General features: G+C 36.3%; 1 protein-coding gene across 9 annotated transcripts in view; it reads right to left on the bottom strand.

Moving 5' to 3' along the window:
• Positions 1–19621, bottom strand: part of Snap25 (Synaptosomal-associated protein 25kDa) — a 42866-nt gene that overhangs the window by 18302 nt on the left and 4943 nt on the right. For 4 of the 9 annotated variants that reach the window (XM_070296339.1, XM_070296333.1, XM_070296334.1 and 1 more), the window contains exons 2-4: positions 17334–17583; positions 16559–16600; positions 7054–7102 (exon numbers count right to left, since the gene is read on the bottom strand). In XM_070296339.1, the coding sequence (XP_070152440.1) occupies positions 7054–7102; positions 16559–16600; positions 17334–17432 (190 nt within the window). In that variant the 5' untranslated portion in view covers positions 17433–17583. Of the gene's footprint in view, positions 1–1121; positions 1171–7053; positions 7103–16558; positions 16601–17333; positions 17584–17727; positions 18031–19621 lie in introns of those variants that run through there. The other 5 variants (XM_070296338.1, XM_070296340.1, XM_070296336.1 and 2 more) reach the window with 4 other exon arrangements.

Here is a 19621-nt window from a genome sequence, read left to right as displayed (position 1 = left end):
CATCCTTCGAGAGAAATATCCCGTATACACGTAGACATCGATAGAACGTCATGCCGTTGAAAGATACAGTATCGGAGATCGGTATCAAGGATCGGAGGAAACAAGATCGGGGTAACGAATAGAATTTCGTTGGATGCCCTAAACACGACAGGAGCCTAAGAGCGATAATCTAGTCGTTCGTGTGACTCGACATCGATGACGAAACGTCGTCATGAGTCAACCAAGCCATCCGCTAGCGACGCGAGAGTATCGTTCTCGTCATCGCGAGATCTCCCGTCATTTGCCTTTGCTCGATGACAGCCGAAACAACGGATGGATCATTCTCGACGAAGAAGGATAACGAAAATCGACTCGCACAGTCGGCACTTGTTGCATTGTCATCATTGAATTATCAAATATCGATTACGTCATTAAAAATGTAGACAACAATATTTCGCAGAGAAGATATCAAATTAAAGCAAATAAAAACTATTCGTCTAATCCGCGAAAAAATATATATGTCGAGGAGCGAAACTTTATGAATTTTTCTCTCCTTTGATTAATCCAAATTAAAAAAATAAAATAAAATAAAATAAAATATATACTTTTCATTTTTCAGATAAAAATAATTAAATTATTAAGTAGAAAAAAACTTTTAATAGATTTATATCTAATAAATATTAAATCATTCATCTATCATAATATATGAAATTATTTCTTCATATATTGACAATCAAATATCGCTAATATCCTTTTTATTGCAAGAACTTGAAAGCAATCTTGTCAAAAATGAATTCGGTCGATCGTTCGTAGTCGATTTTTCGTTTTATATGACTTTGTCGGCACTCTAGTAATCACGCATCGGCAGCGCGCCCTTTCATGAAGGGAAACGCAAATTGACATGGCTAAAAAAGGGCGCGCACGTGTTACTCCGTTCTTCGCTTCGCGTCTTACGGACTTCGCGCGTTTACCTCTTTTGTAAGCTTTTTTTGTTATAATAACGTACTATATTTGTCAAACTTGTCGCATCGCTCGCTCGTTCCTCGCAAGAGAGAGATAGAGATAGAGATAGATAGAGAGAGAGAGAGAGAGAGAGAGAAAGAGACAGTGACTTATTGTTGTTTTACTGAGAAACTGCTTACCGCCTTGGTGGTCTAACATCGTCAGAGTGTTTGCTCCGATCTCCTCGGTCTACGACAGGGTCATCAAGGTGCCACACATTAACGGAAACGAAAGAATCGTTTTTCTCAGTAGATGGGTGCGAGAATAAACTGCGGAACAAAGTCACAGACAAAAAAGCAACAAAATCACGCGGGCACGTTTCGTTGGTCCGAAAGCGACGAAAGAATTGTCCTTGAGATAATAACCCACTTGGGATAAATTATCGCAAAAATATTAATTCTCGCGTCTATATTTATCATAATTGTATCGATAGTTAGCCTTGTCACTATAAAAAAGAATATCCAAAAAATCACGCTCTTGGACAAAACGTGCCGCGCATAATAAACAAATTATAACATAATTATCAAACTCAAACAAGTAATAATGTAATAATTAATAAAACAGCAATAATAATGTAAAAAGAATGATAATAAGTAATATAATAATAATAATAATATAAAAAATAGTTAAAAAAAAAATAATAAAAATGCTAATAAACCAGACGAAAAAAAAAAGATCCAGAGGCAGCTAGCGATTATGTCATTAAGGTATATGATCCTAATCGCAACAACGTCAACCATAATCGCTCGCTCACCCTTTACATAAATCAGGTGCAATCATAGCGTTTAGCATCACATTCGCGATCAACTATATTATTCATTTTTATATGATACAAAAAAATATTTTCCTGAGAAATAAAGGATTTAATGAGAATTATTCAAATAATTCGATTTTCCGGGGATCTCGCTCAATTTTAGAATAGTAATTTCAAGAATTATTTGAATCAAATTAAAGTACAATTAAATTACAATTAATTACATTAAATTAAATTGACCTAATCGATCAATTAAGAATCTTTTAATTAAAATTTTTTCTGTGCGTTATAATCTCGATTACAATTAGCTACAATTGCAACCGATTTCTGCATTCATTGCTTACGTTAGAAATCATAGGCGAAAAAGAGAATAGAAAGATAATAATAGAGAGATGACGGACACGACGTCGACGATATTAAGAGTAATGACGATTGACGATGAGACGATTTAATGGAGCGTAAATTTAATGGGCGGCTTGATAAAGATAAAGCGAACAAGAGACGCTACCTTCGACATTTCGGAAAAAGATTTCTCCACGAATAACAAATAGACGTGAAGATCGTTAGACTAAATCTCTCAAATTATCCCTCTTATATTTAATTTTTCAGGTAAAACAATTTTTTTTTTTTAAAGAGCATAAAATTTTTAAAAGCAAAAGAAAGAGATGCAATATGTTAATTTAGATTTTACCGAAGGATTTTCTACATCTTTCTAATAAAGTTTCTAATAATTTTCTAATAAATTTTCTTCTAGTGTATCTTGATGATACGATTGATAACTAATACGATTGAAGAATGCGACGATCATCGTCGGTACGTCTCTTGAGCGTCGAACGCTTTCGTTTTCAGGCGAATAAACGCGAATTGACGAGAACGATGGCGCGATTAAACGCTATTGACGATCATGATGGCGATGATCACGTAGCGCAGCGGAAATCACGCTATTAATTATTCCTGCCGTGCTAATCGGCGATTAACGCTATTGGCGCGATCGCGCCGAGCGGAGTTTCCTTGCAACGTTTCACTCTCGCGTTTCTCGTTCGTTCACATCGCACCGAGCTCTCATTTTTCGATTCTCCACATATTGTTCGATTTTCATATTTGTGTATATTATTATTATTATCTATATAGCCTTTCCTGATAATATATACATATACCGCATACGCATACATTTCGGCCAGCGACTCGAAATCAAAGCGGGGACAATATCTACTTTGGTAAGACGACGGCCGACAGAGAATAGTTACACGTTAGATGCACAGATTGCAAAACCAAGGAAAGACGGAAGTAGATAAATAGAAAGAGAGGAGATGACAGAGATGTATATAAGAGATCAGAGGTAAAAGAGGAGAGAAATGATACAAGTTACGGCAGACAAGACAGATATCTACTGTCACAAGCGTTAACGAGTTATAGAGTATACACTCTCTTGAGATATATCTACATTAGATAGACAAATACATGTTGATATATATATATATATGTAGTATGTAATTATATATAAATAATACGTAGACTGAAAGCGCGACACAGCTCTGTAAGCTTCGCGGCTGGCTAGTAGATAGTATTTGTGTATAGTAAAGGGATCAAATATACACAGAATTACAGTAAATCCACAGAATTACAGCGTGTATCTTGTAAAGTTGGGATCGATCGGGCTAATTGCGACACGGGCGCGAAATCGCGACACTTTCAATGATTAATGAGATAGATGATGAAAATGATACTGAAATCAATATTACTCGTATAATTGCTTTCTAACGACTGGATCACTTTATGATAGATTAAATGCTCAACTGATGACCGCGGTCATTGCTAGTCGATAATTAATGATGACGATGAGAGACGATAATTTTGCATAATAATATTATTTCATAACCAGTTTTATTTAATATACTAAAATATGTAAATTGATCCACGTACATTTTATAGCTTATCAATTTATATATGTTCTGCAAGATTTTTTTTTTTTTTTTTATAAAATCTTTTTTATAAAAAATTTACGAATTTTATAAACTGGCATTTTATAAAAACCATAAGTTTTTTTATAAAAGGTTGAATTCACAAACAAACGATATATATGTTATACTTAGATGATTTAGAACGTAATTTTTTTTCATCTTGACATCATCTAAATTTTATAATATATATACATATATATATATACACATATATATATATAATATATAATATATATATGAATTATATATATTTTAAATATAATACTATATGTATGTATATAAATCATATATATATATATATTTCTCTTTTATTTATATATTTACAATAATATAATTTAAACGGTGATAAAATAAATAATATGTTCGATATAAATAATTACGTCCTAAATATTTCTAAATATATAATAATATATTTGAATATATATATCGAAAACTGTCGCGATATGTCCCAATTAACCCGGTACACATCCGGTATACGAAAGCAGATGCGATAATAGCGTTTGACAGATGAGAGGGCACTCAGCACGCTTCTAAATTTCGCCACATCGGCAAAGAGTGTGAGAAAGGGCCGTGGAGGAAAAACTCCAAGACACGATAAGGGCATTCCCACACGTCACATGTCATTTATTGCACTTTGCTGCGCGCGATCGCAACCGGCGTGTCGTTTGGATTTAGGACAAGAAGAGATCTACACGAAGAAAGAGAAAGAGAAAAAGGGCGCGAAAGGAAGGGGCGATTAAGTGTGAGTGTAAATAGGCTACACAGAGAGAAAAACGGCGGGATGGGGAGAAAATAAAAATAAAACGATCACGATTGATTACACCATCTGAACAACAGCTGTTAATTGTACACGAGAGCAGTTCGATCTCGTTAAGCGGTTCATACAGCATCCAACAGCTTGCGCGAACACACACACACACACACACACATATACAAAGAAAAAAAAATAATAGAGAAAAACTGTTATATTTATATATAAAAGATATTCAATAAGGGGGAAACAGTTTCAATACGCGAAGAATCTATCTATAGATCGATAAAAAAATTTATATTAATAATAATATAGATATATATACACTGATAAAAATACGGATAAAGAGGATATATCAGGAAATATAATATCGTTATACGAGTAAAGTTAAAAATATTCATAAAAATTCGGCAAGAAGATTTAGTGCAATGTTTATGCAATGGAGCTCATATTTGTTTATACAATAGAAACTCGCTCGTTGGATTGTGTACGAGCCGCTTCACGTCAACGCTGGCAAATAGCGACAGCGATAGCAACAGCAGCGATGACTGATTTATTGATAGAGGCTCATTTTCACATTATGAATATCGTGAGCGTAGTACATATATGTTATGAGAATATTCTCTCTGTCACGTTATTACAGCAGATTTGTCCATGTCAATGGTGAAACGTAAAAATGAGCCTGAACTGGTTCACGTCGTGATTGCACGAGCCGCGTATTGGATCGTAAAGTTCCGCGCAAATTTTATATGCGCCGAGAAATTTGTATGAAATTGAATTAAAAAATGTATCTTTCAGTTTCCTCGCGGATGATAAAAACAGCAAAGAGATTATACGTGGGGGAAAAAAAAAAACACGTGCATTTTATACAATCTCCTAATTACTTTATAAAGTATTATCGAAAAGATCTTTTAACAAAAAATAAAAATCTCAAAATTGATAGAACTTTAACAAAATTAGACGGACGGAAAACTTTTGACCAACGATCCAAGACGCAGCCATAGTGTAATGGTACATGGTAGTAAACGTTAGTAATATCAGCGGAGAGTATCTCAGTGGTGTCAGTGATGGCGATGGTGTTGTAATCAGTAGTAATTGTAGTAGATCCAGCACAGTATACAACTTGCGATTGTACAGTGGCAGTTGGCTGTCGGTCCCCTTAATTAACTTTGCTAATCGGGAGCGATATGATCTTTTCACATTGTCGAATCTCCATCGTGAGGGAGCGACGATTTCCGCGAAATCGTTTCTGCCGTCTCAGCATTTAGGGAAATAAAGATGATTAGGGTAGAGTTAAAGCTCCGATCGAGCTCGTGTCATATCAAAGGCATGGCATTATGTCATTAAACCGCGTCAAAGCGTGTAAGTTTCATGCGCGTTAAATTAAGCGTAGATTAATCGATATTTCTATATCCGAGGAATCGGCTTTTGTGTACGAAACGGGAATCACTGAATTGGAAAATTGACTTCTAAAATTCTATCGCCTGATACTTTAGACGGAAAACTCTCGCGGAATCGCGCTCCGCGTTGGCAAAATCCGAAATTATTATTCGCGCAAATGTTTATCGAACATTGGGACACAGCGAATATCAGGCGCATGTCGTACGATCGTAATTAACAGGGTGCGGGTTCGCGGGGGTGGCGAGCATATATCCGTAATATCTCGGGGCCCCCATAGGACTGAGTGTGTTAATAGAACAATTTCCGTCTCTGGTTAGCAGCTACAAACCCGCGAGCGTTTTGAGCGCCGATTCTCGAAATCACTGCGTTAACCCTTTCGGTCGCTTCATCGAGAAATCTGTCATTGAGATTTATAAAATTTAGAAATATAAAATTTACGTAAAGATTATGTTATTAGAATTTTTCTTTAAATTAAGGGTCTTTCTCCGCTAATTATATATCATGACCGAAAGAGTGAGTGTTTAATCGTTATACCGTAGTATGTATGTGTGTGTCCGTATTCAATTATTAACACGAGAATAATCACTTAGGCATATTTAAGAGATCTAGCGAGTATCTAGAATTATTATTGAATCTCTCGCAAATAGCAAACATAAATTGCATTTAAGATGAAATCTACGGGATGTTGATATAGAAGAAGGAAAAATGCGAGAATAATCTTTGTATCTATTAAATATTTTCATGTAATTTGTAAGATAAATGTAACTTTCCTTTTTAAAAAAAAATATAAAATGTACAGCATATACAAAGTAGAAGAAGAAGAAATTTTAGAACAACAGTAAAAATAAGCTCTTTTTTTTTTCTTAACGTCAAAAATTAATTTTACACTTAGTAAAAACTATATCTAGTTTGTGTATAAAAGAGATATAAAACTTGTGTGGAATCATTGTTTTCTTTCCCGCAATTTTCTCATCCCGAGACCCCGTCGTGTGTGTATTGCGTATATGTGCGTATTATATGCGTATGGAGGGGGGGAAAAAAAAAAGACACTCGCGGGGGTAACGCTTGTGAATATATAGACGGTGTGTTAAATCGTAAAAGTGTGTGCGGTGACTACGAGAACGAGTAATTTTCCTCGTTTCTTCACCTCCTACCCTCTCTCGTTTTCGGTAATTACTTAATTGCTAACAAGCGGATTCACTCACCTCCCTGGTCGTCGAGTGCGACCAGAGTGCGGATGCCAGCCTCCTTGCTCTACGACAGACAGAGGCAGCACAACACAGACAACCACCACCAGTGTTAGAGAGCGAGAGATAGAGAGAAAGAGAGAGATAGACGAATAAAAAGAAAGAGAGAGAGAGAGTCGTACATCCTTCTTCACTCTTTCTTCATATCCTTCTTTTAGTAAGTATAAAGTAGTAATATTAGTAGTATATATTAGTATAGTATATATAGTTAGGTATATATATATATAGAAAGAAAGGTATATATGTAATGGATAAATCGGTGGTGGGTACTGGGCAAGCAAGACAAGAGGTGGATATTGTAGCCGGATATGTTGAGGTAGTGATGCGCGTACAGAGTGGGACCAGAGTGAGAAGTATTTTTTTTTCGAGGCCTCTCTCGTTTCGTTTTTTCTTTTTCATTTTCTTTTTTTCACTTTTGTCGTTATACTTAATCTTTTTTCTCATTCTATCACGGACGAAGTCGCGGCGCGCCCTCGAGAACGCCTTACGGCGTACTGTTTTATATCGATATCTGCCCGGGACGCAGAGACAGATGGGCAGAGACGGGCGGGCAAGAGCGATTGTAAAGTATAGTCCCGACCGGAGGTACCGTCAAACGCGATGCGACGCTACGAACGTGTCGGCATGTTGTTGCTTGTTGTTGATGTTGTTGTTGTTCCTGATGTTGTATCGGTCTATGGCGATATTGTTGTTGTTGATGTTGCTGTTGTTCATGTTGTTGTTGTAGATGTTGTTCCTGTTGCTGTAATTGTTGTTGTCGCCGTTGTTGTTGTGCGTTTATATATTTTTGTTTTTATTGGACGGATATCTTCCTTCTGACAAAGAACGCGCGTTTTTCAATCTTTGAGATTCTTTTTTTTTTTTTTTTGCGATGTTCTATGAGTTTCGGCTGGACAGTTCTAATGTCTCGATCGTCGTCGATCGTCCCTGTGTGCCTCGTCTCCATCAGAGAAGAGTCCAGGAAAGATCGAATGCGATCGAGCAGATCCACGGCTGCAGTGTTATTTTTCTGGGCGGTAAATGGGAATTTCTTGGACACCCAGTAACGAAAAGAGCGGTATATAGTAGAGTGTGTAAGTAGGTAGGTAGAGGTATATCGCAGGATACAGAATAGAGTACGCTTCCATTGAGTAAAATCCAATGCGCAAAGCAAGTCACACAATGATCCTGCGAGATCCCTTTGAGTCACGAATGTGCCGTAAAATCGATCAAATTAACAAAAAAGAAGAAGAAAAATTCATCGCCAGATAATTATCACTTTGGAATTTACAAAAATTATAGTAACTATACGTATCTGAAAAAAAAAGAGACCTAAAGATTATGGATGTAAAATTAAAATAAAATCTAAAAACATAAAGCAGGAGAACATTTATAAACATAATTATGTATAAAGTAAAATATAAAAATTTTAATAAAATATATAAATTTTAGATCCTTCAGCTCTACGATCAAATATAATCCTGTTCCTCATAATCAGTTTATATCGATATTAATTATGACATAAGAATAACGATAATGCATATAAAAAAAGACCAAGTGAAAAATTCCGATTGGAGGCATTTTGAGACTCAAAGGGTTGCATCTGGATAAATGCAAAGTAAAATACACACGCACACGTAATTGAAGTAGGAGGGGAGATGGGAGGGTGACGGATAGCGAATGAATGAATGCGCGAATGAATGAATGAGCGAAGTGAATAAAACGGCTGATGAACCGAGAAGGGAAAAAGGATAAGCGACTATACGTTTAATGGTTTCCTTTTTCTTATTTTTAACAGAGTCCCGCTTAATTACAGCTCATATTTGCGCACACATTTAACGCAAATATCTAATTCAAATTTTTTAACTCCGTTAATTAACGCGTCGATATTAAACACGATCGAGTAAAAAATATATGGAATAAGTAGAACTCGGATAAGGTGCATTTAGGATTAAATAACGCGCTAAATAGAGGCGAGAATATAAAAGAGAATCTGTATATGATTGATTACATGAGCTTGATATATCGGTGACTTTTTAATCGCAAAAATTGCGATATATTTTTGTTCATATTTTGCTCTTTTCCTCGTTCGGCTTGAAATACAAGCGTGCATATCGAATATAAAAAAATATATACACATAATTGTGGAAGTGCATAAGATTTTGAGAAAAAACATGAAGAGTGATAGTCGATAGTGACGAGCATGTAAAATATACCCATATTACCCAATCGCGATCAATAAAATCTAAATAAGATTTGAACGATAAGGGAATAAATAGAGAAAAATAAAAAAATATATAAAAAGTGATTCTTGTTTTTATTCAAAGTATTTAATTCTTTGCACTAAAATGTGTTATATTAATAAATATAAGAAAACTACAATACGTTGAATATTAAATCATTTCTACTGATTGATTAGAGTAATGCAAATAACAACAAAGCGATACAACACATATTGAAATACAAAGAATTAAATATATCTTTCGAATATCTCCTTCAAGCATAAATATCGTATGCAGGATGTCCCAGAAAAAAATTAAGAGATAATAACTGTGGCATTTTATTCTTTACATAAATCGAATTGGTCTTTCCTTAGCAAAGATTTTATAAGAAGCAATTAATGAATAATTTAAAATAAAATAACATTAAGATTCAAGAAAATATCCTAATTAGCAATGTAATTTTGTTTTCATATACAGAATAAAATACGTAAATGAATAAAACTATAATTATAAATCACGTTCATGATTCTCTAATCATGCTAAGTCTATATTTTAAAAATCAATAATTGATTTTTATTAAATTATTTATTTACCCTTTTTTAAAAAATTTCAGGATTATGACAATTAGTATTATAACCGTTACAAATTGTTACAAAGTAGAATAAAATTCTCGCTAAGAAAAGATCGATCCTTCCGTTTTCTTTACAAAGTAGATCTTTTGTGGGACAGTCTGTATACACCGTATGTGTATATATTTATATGTATATATGTATCTCGATTAAAAATACATTTGTTTTGTATGAGAGCGTGAAATGATATGCACTGAGTATTGATTATATTGAGCTTTGATGGGATCGCTTCTAAAAAGAGTGACAATACGATGCATTGAAGATGGAAAGTGGACAGTGGCTTGCAGAGAGGGAAAAGGCGAACACACAAACAGCCAGGCAGCCAAAGCGAGCAAGCAACAAGATTCCGTCGATCGAAAGGCAAATTAACGACAACGATAATATCGGATATATTCAATGAAGTTATATTTCTCTCTCTTATATTCTGTTATGCAAAATAACGCTATGTCCCTCTTAAGCCCGCGATAAAATTTCACTAAATTTATTAAGGACATTAAACTTACAGCATCATCTTGCATTTAATAAAAAAAATCATTTGATAAAACCTCAAACTTTAAAAAATATTGTTGTAAAGAAATGCGAGAAAAATTAAATTTAAATTGACATTTTTTAAATGTGATAATCATTTGATTACGGAAAAAAGATAATATTATTCTATCTCTCAAGGATCTAAAAATCACGTCTCTTTATTTCTAAATTCTAATATTATAATTGCCGATAAAATAATCTATCCGCAAATTTCACTTTATTCTTCACGTCCTATTCTTTTATGTTACACTTTTATAAACGCTCCTGAGAGAGAAAAAAATGGCAATTGTAATATCACTTTTATCGCTTTAAATTCTGACTTCTGTCAAAGGTAATCAAACGAAATAAAGTTCGAAAGATAATTATTTTTCACATTTTCTAGATTTTTGTTGTTTACAGCAAATAACTATTGCTACAAAGCATTGAACTCGAACAGTCGCCGGTTGCTTTTTCAATTTACGAAATCCCGTGAAAAGCAGGCAGAGGCAATCGAAGCAGGCAAATGTAGAAATTGCGGATATCAAGGCAAGCGGAGACCACACACGGGCACACACCGCGCACACGTATACAAAGAGACACGAGTAAGTAACATCCACAGCAACGGACACAATATCGAGAGATAGCAGCAATAGCTTTGTTTTACATATATACTGACGCAGCTTCCCTCCATCTTTCCTCTTTTCCTTATCCCATTATTTTTTTTCCTTTTCGTTTTTCTCTCTTTTCGCATTCGTCATTTTTCTATTTCCGGGGATCTCGTCCGCCCATCGTTTCGGTAGGCGATATTCCTTAAGGTGGCCCTCTTCTTTAGCGAGGGCGCGAACCCTTCTCTCTCGATTCGACGATCTTGAAGAGCACTTTTTCGTTAGATCGATTTGCGCTTTAACCCTTTGCGTTTCTTTCGCGTCAAGATGCAATAATCACATTTTTAATAAAAATATTCCTTCCAATAATATTAGCATTGAAAAATGACTAATGAAAAAGAAAATTTTTCTAAATTTTCCATAGATATAAAGAAGTACACAATATTTTTCAATCATCTTTAACCTTACCATTTATATAAATAGTGTAAAACTGAATTTCGTTCGTTTACCTTTACAATCTTTTAATTCGAAAAAAATGACAAAATATCGTCTTCTAAAAGGATTACATGAGAGCGTAATTTAATTCAGAATAATTAGAAGAAAAAACATTGCCTTCTAAACGTACTTACTTTTACAAGAAACTACCGAAGTACAAAGGGTTAAAGGACGAAAAGTCAAAAAATTGCGATTTTTATTCGCAAAAGAGAATTCTATTTTTTTAATTTTTCTTTTCTCTATCACACACGAGCAATCAAATTCTTCCCTCTGCTCGCTGCGCTATCGCGAATTTCGACCCTCGTCTCGTCGAGTATAATTCGCGTGCTGCGCTGGTATAACAATCATTACGGATACAATATGATGGTCATTATTAAAAACACGGGTGTGCCTTGCATCGAATGCGCGTTACAATTCATCCGAAAACAAGATCAAAAAATCTTCCAATCGTTGCATCGATCGTTGAACCATGATGTTTATATTTTTCCGATAAAACGGGAATATATAAATATATATAATAAGGCTACTGATATATACGATGTTGATTTAAAAAAAAAAAAAAAAAACCGTAGATATGTATTAGAAGAAAAAGGTAGGGAGAAACGTACGCTTATATGTCACCTGCGTCGACGGTGCGTAAGCAACGCATGACGAAAGCCTCAAAAAACTTTTTCATAATAAATAGTACCTCTAACGATATTAATACACGTCGCGTATTTCCGTCTAGTATTATTCGATGATTACTGTTATTAATAATTAATCATTATTCGTTCTTAAGTAATTATTGTTATATCGAATTTAATTGTGAACACTTAGTGCATACTGCCCTCCCCCCCCCCTTCCTATATATTTCCAATATTATACGCAAAATCATATTAGCGTTAATTGACAATTATCTCTATTAGTATTCCGGGATCAATATAAATATAAATGAGGTCTATCAGTAAATAATGATGGATTAAATTGAAAGCACTTGTGGCGGAAAATTACCGCACAATGAGATGTATATTTGCCGCTTAATTTGAGAGTAAATTTGATAGTTAACGAACGGTCAATAATCAAAATTAATAAGAGAAACAAAGATATGATAAATTTGATCTTTTCAAGCAACGTGTATCGTGTAAAATTATGATTTCACTATATATAAACTGCATAGACACAAAATATGAAAAAAATATAAATTATTATTTAAATAAGATTTAAGTTATTTAAAAACAAAATTATTTTTCTCTAACACTTGCACGCCGATATAATCGTACTTGAATAGAGATAAAAATTCCTTCCAAAACCTTATTCATTTCGTTTATTGAAATATCTCCCTTCGCTAAAATCAAATTTTCTCTCCAAGATATATTTCGCTCAAAGGGGATCAATCGGTCGGAAAAGGGCGAAATATACACGTTCGAGTCAAGTAAAAACCATCGATAAAAAAAGGCGTCGCTCACACACCGTCGCGTAGGGAGCTTGCGCTAAAAAAAAAAAAAAGGGTCACAAAAGAGATGCGGGCGTACCGCGAATTGATCAGCGTCCGATAAAACGAGAAAGTTGACGATCGAGCTATACAAGAAAGAGAGATAAAAAGCGAACGGGATCGATCTCCGTCGCCGATCGCCACTTTCGACGTAAGTCGTACGTAATTACTCTCGCATGTCTCACGTTCAATTTTCTCGGGGATTTTCGTCATCGTGTCGCCGAGACAAAAAAAAAAAAAAAAAAAAGTAATAGTCGAGCAAGCAATCTCCGAGAACTGTTTTCCCTTGGAAGTCTGCGACTTGACGATTTGTTGCCCCTGGTCACAATCGAGAGTGCGATCACTCATCACGCCCGACGTGACAATGATAACGCATGTGGGTGTGTGTACGTACGCTTCTCTCGGCCGATGATGATTCGAGGGACGTCCCCCGGTGCTCGGAAGAATGCGACACGTGCTTATTAGTGCAGCCACAGGTAGATAAGTAGCAGCGAGAGAGACTGAAATGGAACGACGCAAGGACCTCGGCGGATCTTCTTCTCAAATAAGAACATTTGAGCGATACGATCCTGCTTTTGTCTCGCGACATTATTTTTGTAAATGTTACACAGAAACAAATGTAAAATTACAATAAATTTACTTTCGCGCGATTTGCGCAATATTACGCAATCGTCGCAAATACGAAAAGTTTTAGTCGAAAAGAATTATATATCTTTTGAAATGTATAAAAATTCGATCAAATTTACTATGGAAATATCAAATTTACATCAGCAATGTATATAAGATCGCGTAAAATATAATATTAATAAAATCGTGAAACACAGGTTTATATTTCAAAAATGTTGCAACAATTAAACAGCAATTATTCAACACTCTTGTTACGTCTAGAAATTCGAAACATAATTACAGTACCAACAATTGTCACTTAGAGTCGTAACAATAATAATTGCAAGGATAATGATAAGACTGATTGTTAAATGTGATAAGCCAATTTGGCGGATCAGATTACAGAAGCCAGTTGCGTGCATTCCTTCGACAAGTACAGTAAGTTAAAAGTAGTAAAAGAGAATAAACATCATCGTGTTATATATATGTGTGTACACGATACACACATACATACATACACACAAAACAATTACACAGAACCGCATATATTCGTATAGATGTATACACACGCGCACACACACATACACACACACACACACACACACACACACACACATATAGTTATATATATATGTATCGAGAATAGTAGTAGATAACGAGCATAGACAGCGAATAATTATGCATGGAAAGGCAGGTAGATACTTTTTCACGGTCGTGGCACGGGCGAACGTACGCAATACCGTAAAATACACGCGAGCAAACAAAGTAGAGCGTTATTAAATCAATACATAGCATATAAGTCAGAAAAGTATTCGTATATGTCGTCACTTCCAGATAATAATATAAAAATCGAAAACTCTCATTTAATTCATCTGTCAAATCGAGCTCTTTTTTATCTCGAAAGTTATGCTAAAAGTTCAAAACATTTCGTACTTTTAGCATAAAGATATTAGAGGAGGAAAAAAAAAAGCTTTTATATATAGCGACTATAAAATGAAATAAAATGAAAGCAATTTACAATTAGTCGAAATACTTTCCGTTCAAGTAATCGACTTTTAATTTCTTCGAGAATGTTTTTTTTTTCCCTTGGTACATCCGATATATAAATCATGCTTCAAAGCTATCTTTCCGAGCAGTCTCTTTGATAAATTAAACGTGGATTTTTTCTCAAGGAAATTCTGATTATAAACAACTAATTTTAAGAAGTGTAAAAAGAATTTCAAATCTCGAGGAAAGTTTCTCGAGCAAAATTAAAATTAAATATGCTTATATTTAATTATAGAATATTTTAATTTTTTTTTTCTAGTTTAGTTTATTTCAAAATATTTTCGTATTACTTTTTAGCTTTTAAGGCGCATAACCATAAATAAATTTATCATACTTAAAAAAAAAGTATTCAATTTCGGATTTCTCGAAGAGAAGTGCGAAAATTTTTAAATTATTTTAACGATATGAATTTAATCACATAAATATTTTTTAAAAAGTAACATCTTTTCTTTTTTGTATATTTTCTTCGTATTTATTATAATATTTGTTAATTAGGATAAATATTGTAAAAAATATTGTATAAAATTTTAGTCTAGTGGAAAATGTCCTTACATTAAAATATATATATTTCGTATTAATAAAAAATATAATATATTTTTAATAAAGCGCATCACCTTTGTAATTACAACGCTAACTAAAATCTAATCATTAAAAGAAACAAGTTTTTTTTCTTTTCTTTCTTTCTTTCTTTCTTTCTTTTTTTTTTTTTTTTAATGTACGTTCGCAACGTGCCTCGCCGTCTCTCGGAGCACGTCGATGCGTCGTCTTACAAATTCGCGCGATTGATTTGTTCACCCTCGATCGATTCTTCTACTTTTCCTTTCTCCTTTCTTTTTTATTTCTTTCTCGCGATTCTCCACAAAATCGCAGGCACAGGGATTTGTTGCCCCCCGGTCCTTGCCGGGGAGATGAATTCTCTCCGCTCGCGAGGCGCGCAAAGTAAATCCTCTCTATAACCGTTTCTTTATAAGCTCGGATCCGCAACACGTTTTTGAAATCGTCGCCTCCGTATGGCACCAGAGCTGGATAAAATACTACTTCGAAAAAACGCATATCGCGTCTCCGACGTCCACCTACACGTCTTCCTTTCTCCCTGTATGGTCCCCACGAAGCTTTTTCTCTCCTCGACCACCCCCCCTGCAACTCGGACTCCATAGGAGTCGGCGCGCCCGCAAGAATAATATGTTCAACCGGTCAAGCGGCGCTTTGATGGGATATTGTAGCAAAAATTATAATGTATAAAAAATGAGACGAATCAAGGGAATACGAGATTTCGCGGTCGAATAGATTAAAAAGCAATGGTCTTTCCAGGACTTTTGCAAATTTAATTATACCGAGAGCACGACTAGTCAATTCTTCTATGTATTAAACTAGATCGTTTTCGATCTTCGTACCTGACTATCCGCTTTACGGTATACCAGTCAGTTCTCGACAGTGCGAATCTCTGAGGGATCAAATCGAGTCGATCGAAAGATCCGCCACTTGATCGGTTAACGATCGAAATAGTACTTTGCCCGCCTCTCTCTCTGGCGCGACTCCTTTCCTCCTTGCTGTCATTTTCTTATTATTTTTTTCTTTCTTTTTTCTAGCAGTTCCGAAGTAGAACTTGGAACGAGCAGTGGCGCCCGTCTTGCCGCAGTAGCGCGCAACGATTCGTCGATGAATATCGTTCCTAGTTTACGAGACAGACGGAGGGGAGAAATTTGGGATTCGAAAAGTCTGAGGAATCGAATGGAGATGTAAACGGAGAACGGGTTCTCACGGGAGGGTTGCTACACGGGATTCGGATAACGAGAAAAGGGTGTTGATGCACCGACGCGGGATCTCGAGGATGATCGAGAGAGGATCGAAGGGTCGATGCGCAAATTAAGGAGGGACTAATGATGAAAGGGACAGACTCACCTCCTCGCATAGCGCCAGCATACGCCTCGTGCTCTCCAGAGACTGAAACAGAAGTCGATCATGCCGGTTATACACCACGCGATTAATTCTCGTTGTCTGTGTCACGAGTTGATCAAAATTTTTTTTTCTCCAAAAGACCATATTTTTCGTTGGTTATATCTTCAATGTGTTACATTATTTCTCATGAAAAAGAAATGAGCCTAGAAATGTGATTTTTTTCAATGCAATATCGCGCTTTTTGAAGATATGGTTTTTGTGTGTGCGTGTGTGTGTATGTGTGAAAAAACTAATTCCATTAGTCAATACATTTAACGTTCTCAAGAATTCTCAAAGATTTTTTTAGTATCCTTTCCCAAAATAATTAATCCGATCAGCGAGAATGATATAAAAAAATATACGAGACGCGACATGAAACTTTATAAATATAAATTAATTAATTTTCTTTTTATCTGAGACTACTATAAATAAATAAATATATTCAAAAGGCAATTTTTTAAATTTGCTGAAAATTATAACCACCGCGTAATTCAAATATTGCGACAGAAAGAATTTTACGTCGATTTTCGTGTTTCAAACAAGTCGCGAATAAACAATCTCGCGCGAATACCGAAATCTAAAATCTCGAAAATCGAGTTTGGCGAAATTACATCGATTTTAATCGCTGCGTCGTAAATCCTCGTAGCTGTCACGACACCACATCGCGCATACGTATGTACATAGAGACATACATACACGTATATATATATATATGTATAAATATACATATATCACTCACCTCATCCGTAGTCTGACCGGCCTTGAGCTGTAACTCCTGCAGTTCGGTGCGGGGTGGGCCGCCCTCGGCCGCACCCGCCGCTGACGTCGGTGCAGGCATCGCCGGCTGATGATCGGGTGCCTGACTGGATTAGATATCGGGCGACAGCCTTCCTCTTCCTCGACAAGAGCCTTGTCTCCTGATTCTTCGGGACACCGGCGACGACGATGTGACGCTTCCTAGTGTCGCTAGATTAATCAATCGACGCAACCTGCAACATGCAACCAACGCAAACGCGAGATCAGATCAAACGGTTTCACTATGAGATAAGAGAAAGAGAGAGAGAGAGAGAGAGAGAGAGAGAGAGAGAGAGAAGAAAAACGTGTGATTGTCACTTTTGGACGAGTATCCCTACGTGAATATGCACACGCTGGAAGTGACGCCCGTCGAAAACCTGACGGAAACAGAGACTCCGCCGTCCTCGTGGAGTTCGAGAAACCACCTTCTCCCCTCTCAGAAACGACGAGGGGCAGAGTGGGAGTAACGTTCAACGTCGCGACAATCGTTTACGAGAAACTTCTCCTTCGGCACGACCGCGAACGCTGACGAGGCACGATAGAGTACCGTCGAATGATCCGATCGCGGTCCCCGAGTCCCTCGATCGGGACCACGAAGAGCCTCGCGAGGTAGCCGGAAGCGAGGACAGCAATCGACGACGACGATGTCGGGGGAGAGACTTGGCGGAATTCCGCGGGCGGATTCGCAGCCGCGCCGCGATGTGCCCGCCGTCGAGGTGAATGTATTCGTGGGTGATCGCGCGCACACATACACACGCAAACGCACACATATTCATGCACGACGGGGCGAAAAATCAATACCCCCGAACGACCGACCCACCGACGATGACGTCGCGACGCGCAGACGCGACGCGGCATCTCCGTCGCCGTCGTCGTCGTCGTCGTCGTTCGTTTCCATCCACCCTCTCCTGCATGGCTCTCTCAACATCGACGTGGCCGGCGCGATCGGGATAAACGATCAGCTGGTCGGTCGGCTCGGAACTGGGTGCGGGCAGGTCAAGAAACAGAGACTCGTTCGCCGCCGCGGATATTGTTTTAAAGCGGTGTATAAAAAGGCATTTATAATGAGACTTTTTAGGTAAAGAAATCAGAGAATCGAGGAATGGATAAGCGTTTCTGATATTCTTTCAAATGAATATTAAATTGTTAAGTATTCGAATGTATCTTCGGAGAATATATGTTTTCTTCTCCTTTTTTTAATCTTTCTTTCGACTTCTGATACTCACTATAATAATGAAATGATAAGGAAATCAATTTTATAATTTTTGAATATCGTTTCCGCATCGCTTCCTAGATAATAAAGATGCAAATAGCAGAAAGACAATTTTGATAAATTAAAATTGAATTCTATCGAAACATGGCTTTAAAATTTCTTTGGAAATTATTTAGAGAAAGAAAACAATTTTAAAAGAGATTGAAGTTATTGGAAAAACCATAAAATAAATAAGATCTCAAATCTCTTTTTTGCATCCAAGAGTTAAAAAAAAAAGAAGAGATTTTATGATTGGAGAGAAATACGTAGGCGAGCAAATGGTATATAAAATTAACAATTAATCCGGATACACAAAATCGAATCACAATCAACAATCTCGAGATTTTGGGAATATGAGCAAGATAAAAAAAATTATTTTCATTGGAAATATCGCTGGAGAGCGATGGTGTAAGACAAAAATAATAGCGGTTAGCCCCTAATTACGCGCCCCATTAATATTAGTATACCAGTGTAACGGATAGCGGCATGATTTATTCGCCGGTTCCGTCCTTGCCCTCGAGGAAGGAAGTTGGCAAGCTTCCAGAGTGAAAGGGTATCCCGGCGTGCCAGCACAGTTTGTATGGCGAGTTGCTTCAAGATCACGGACAACGCAATCGGGACCCGGATGTGACCGTTTCGTCGTCGATAAAGCCGCCCAGACAAAAGCGCATGCGATTCCGATGCGGTGAACTCGGCTTATATTTTTACGGAGAAATTTTACAAAAATAAAAAGAAAACGAGGAAATAATATTTTATTTCAAAATTTTTTTTTTCCGCGACATTTCATCTACATATGTTCCCTTCGACATAAACTGTGGTAATAGACAAACAAACACGGCCGTAACAAACAAGGTCGACAGTCCCCGGGATTCTTTTGCGAAAAAAACAATTATTTCTTCTATTATTTTAAAATCCTACGATTTTCGATGAGGCGATTCTATCTATGGGTTACGCATAATTGGCGCGTCAGTCGTGGCGTC

The sequence above is a fragment of the Polyergus mexicanus genome, unplaced genomic scaffold (genome assembly GCF_030449975.1).
Source record: "Polyergus mexicanus isolate NDT 795.1 unplaced genomic scaffold, iyPolMexi1.0 SCAF_5, whole genome shotgun sequence".
Classification (NCBI taxonomy): Eukaryota; Metazoa; Arthropoda; class Insecta; order Hymenoptera; family Formicidae; genus Polyergus; species Polyergus mexicanus.
Note: the sequence above shows the minus strand (reverse complement) of the source record. Positions and strands in the feature narration are given on the sequence as shown.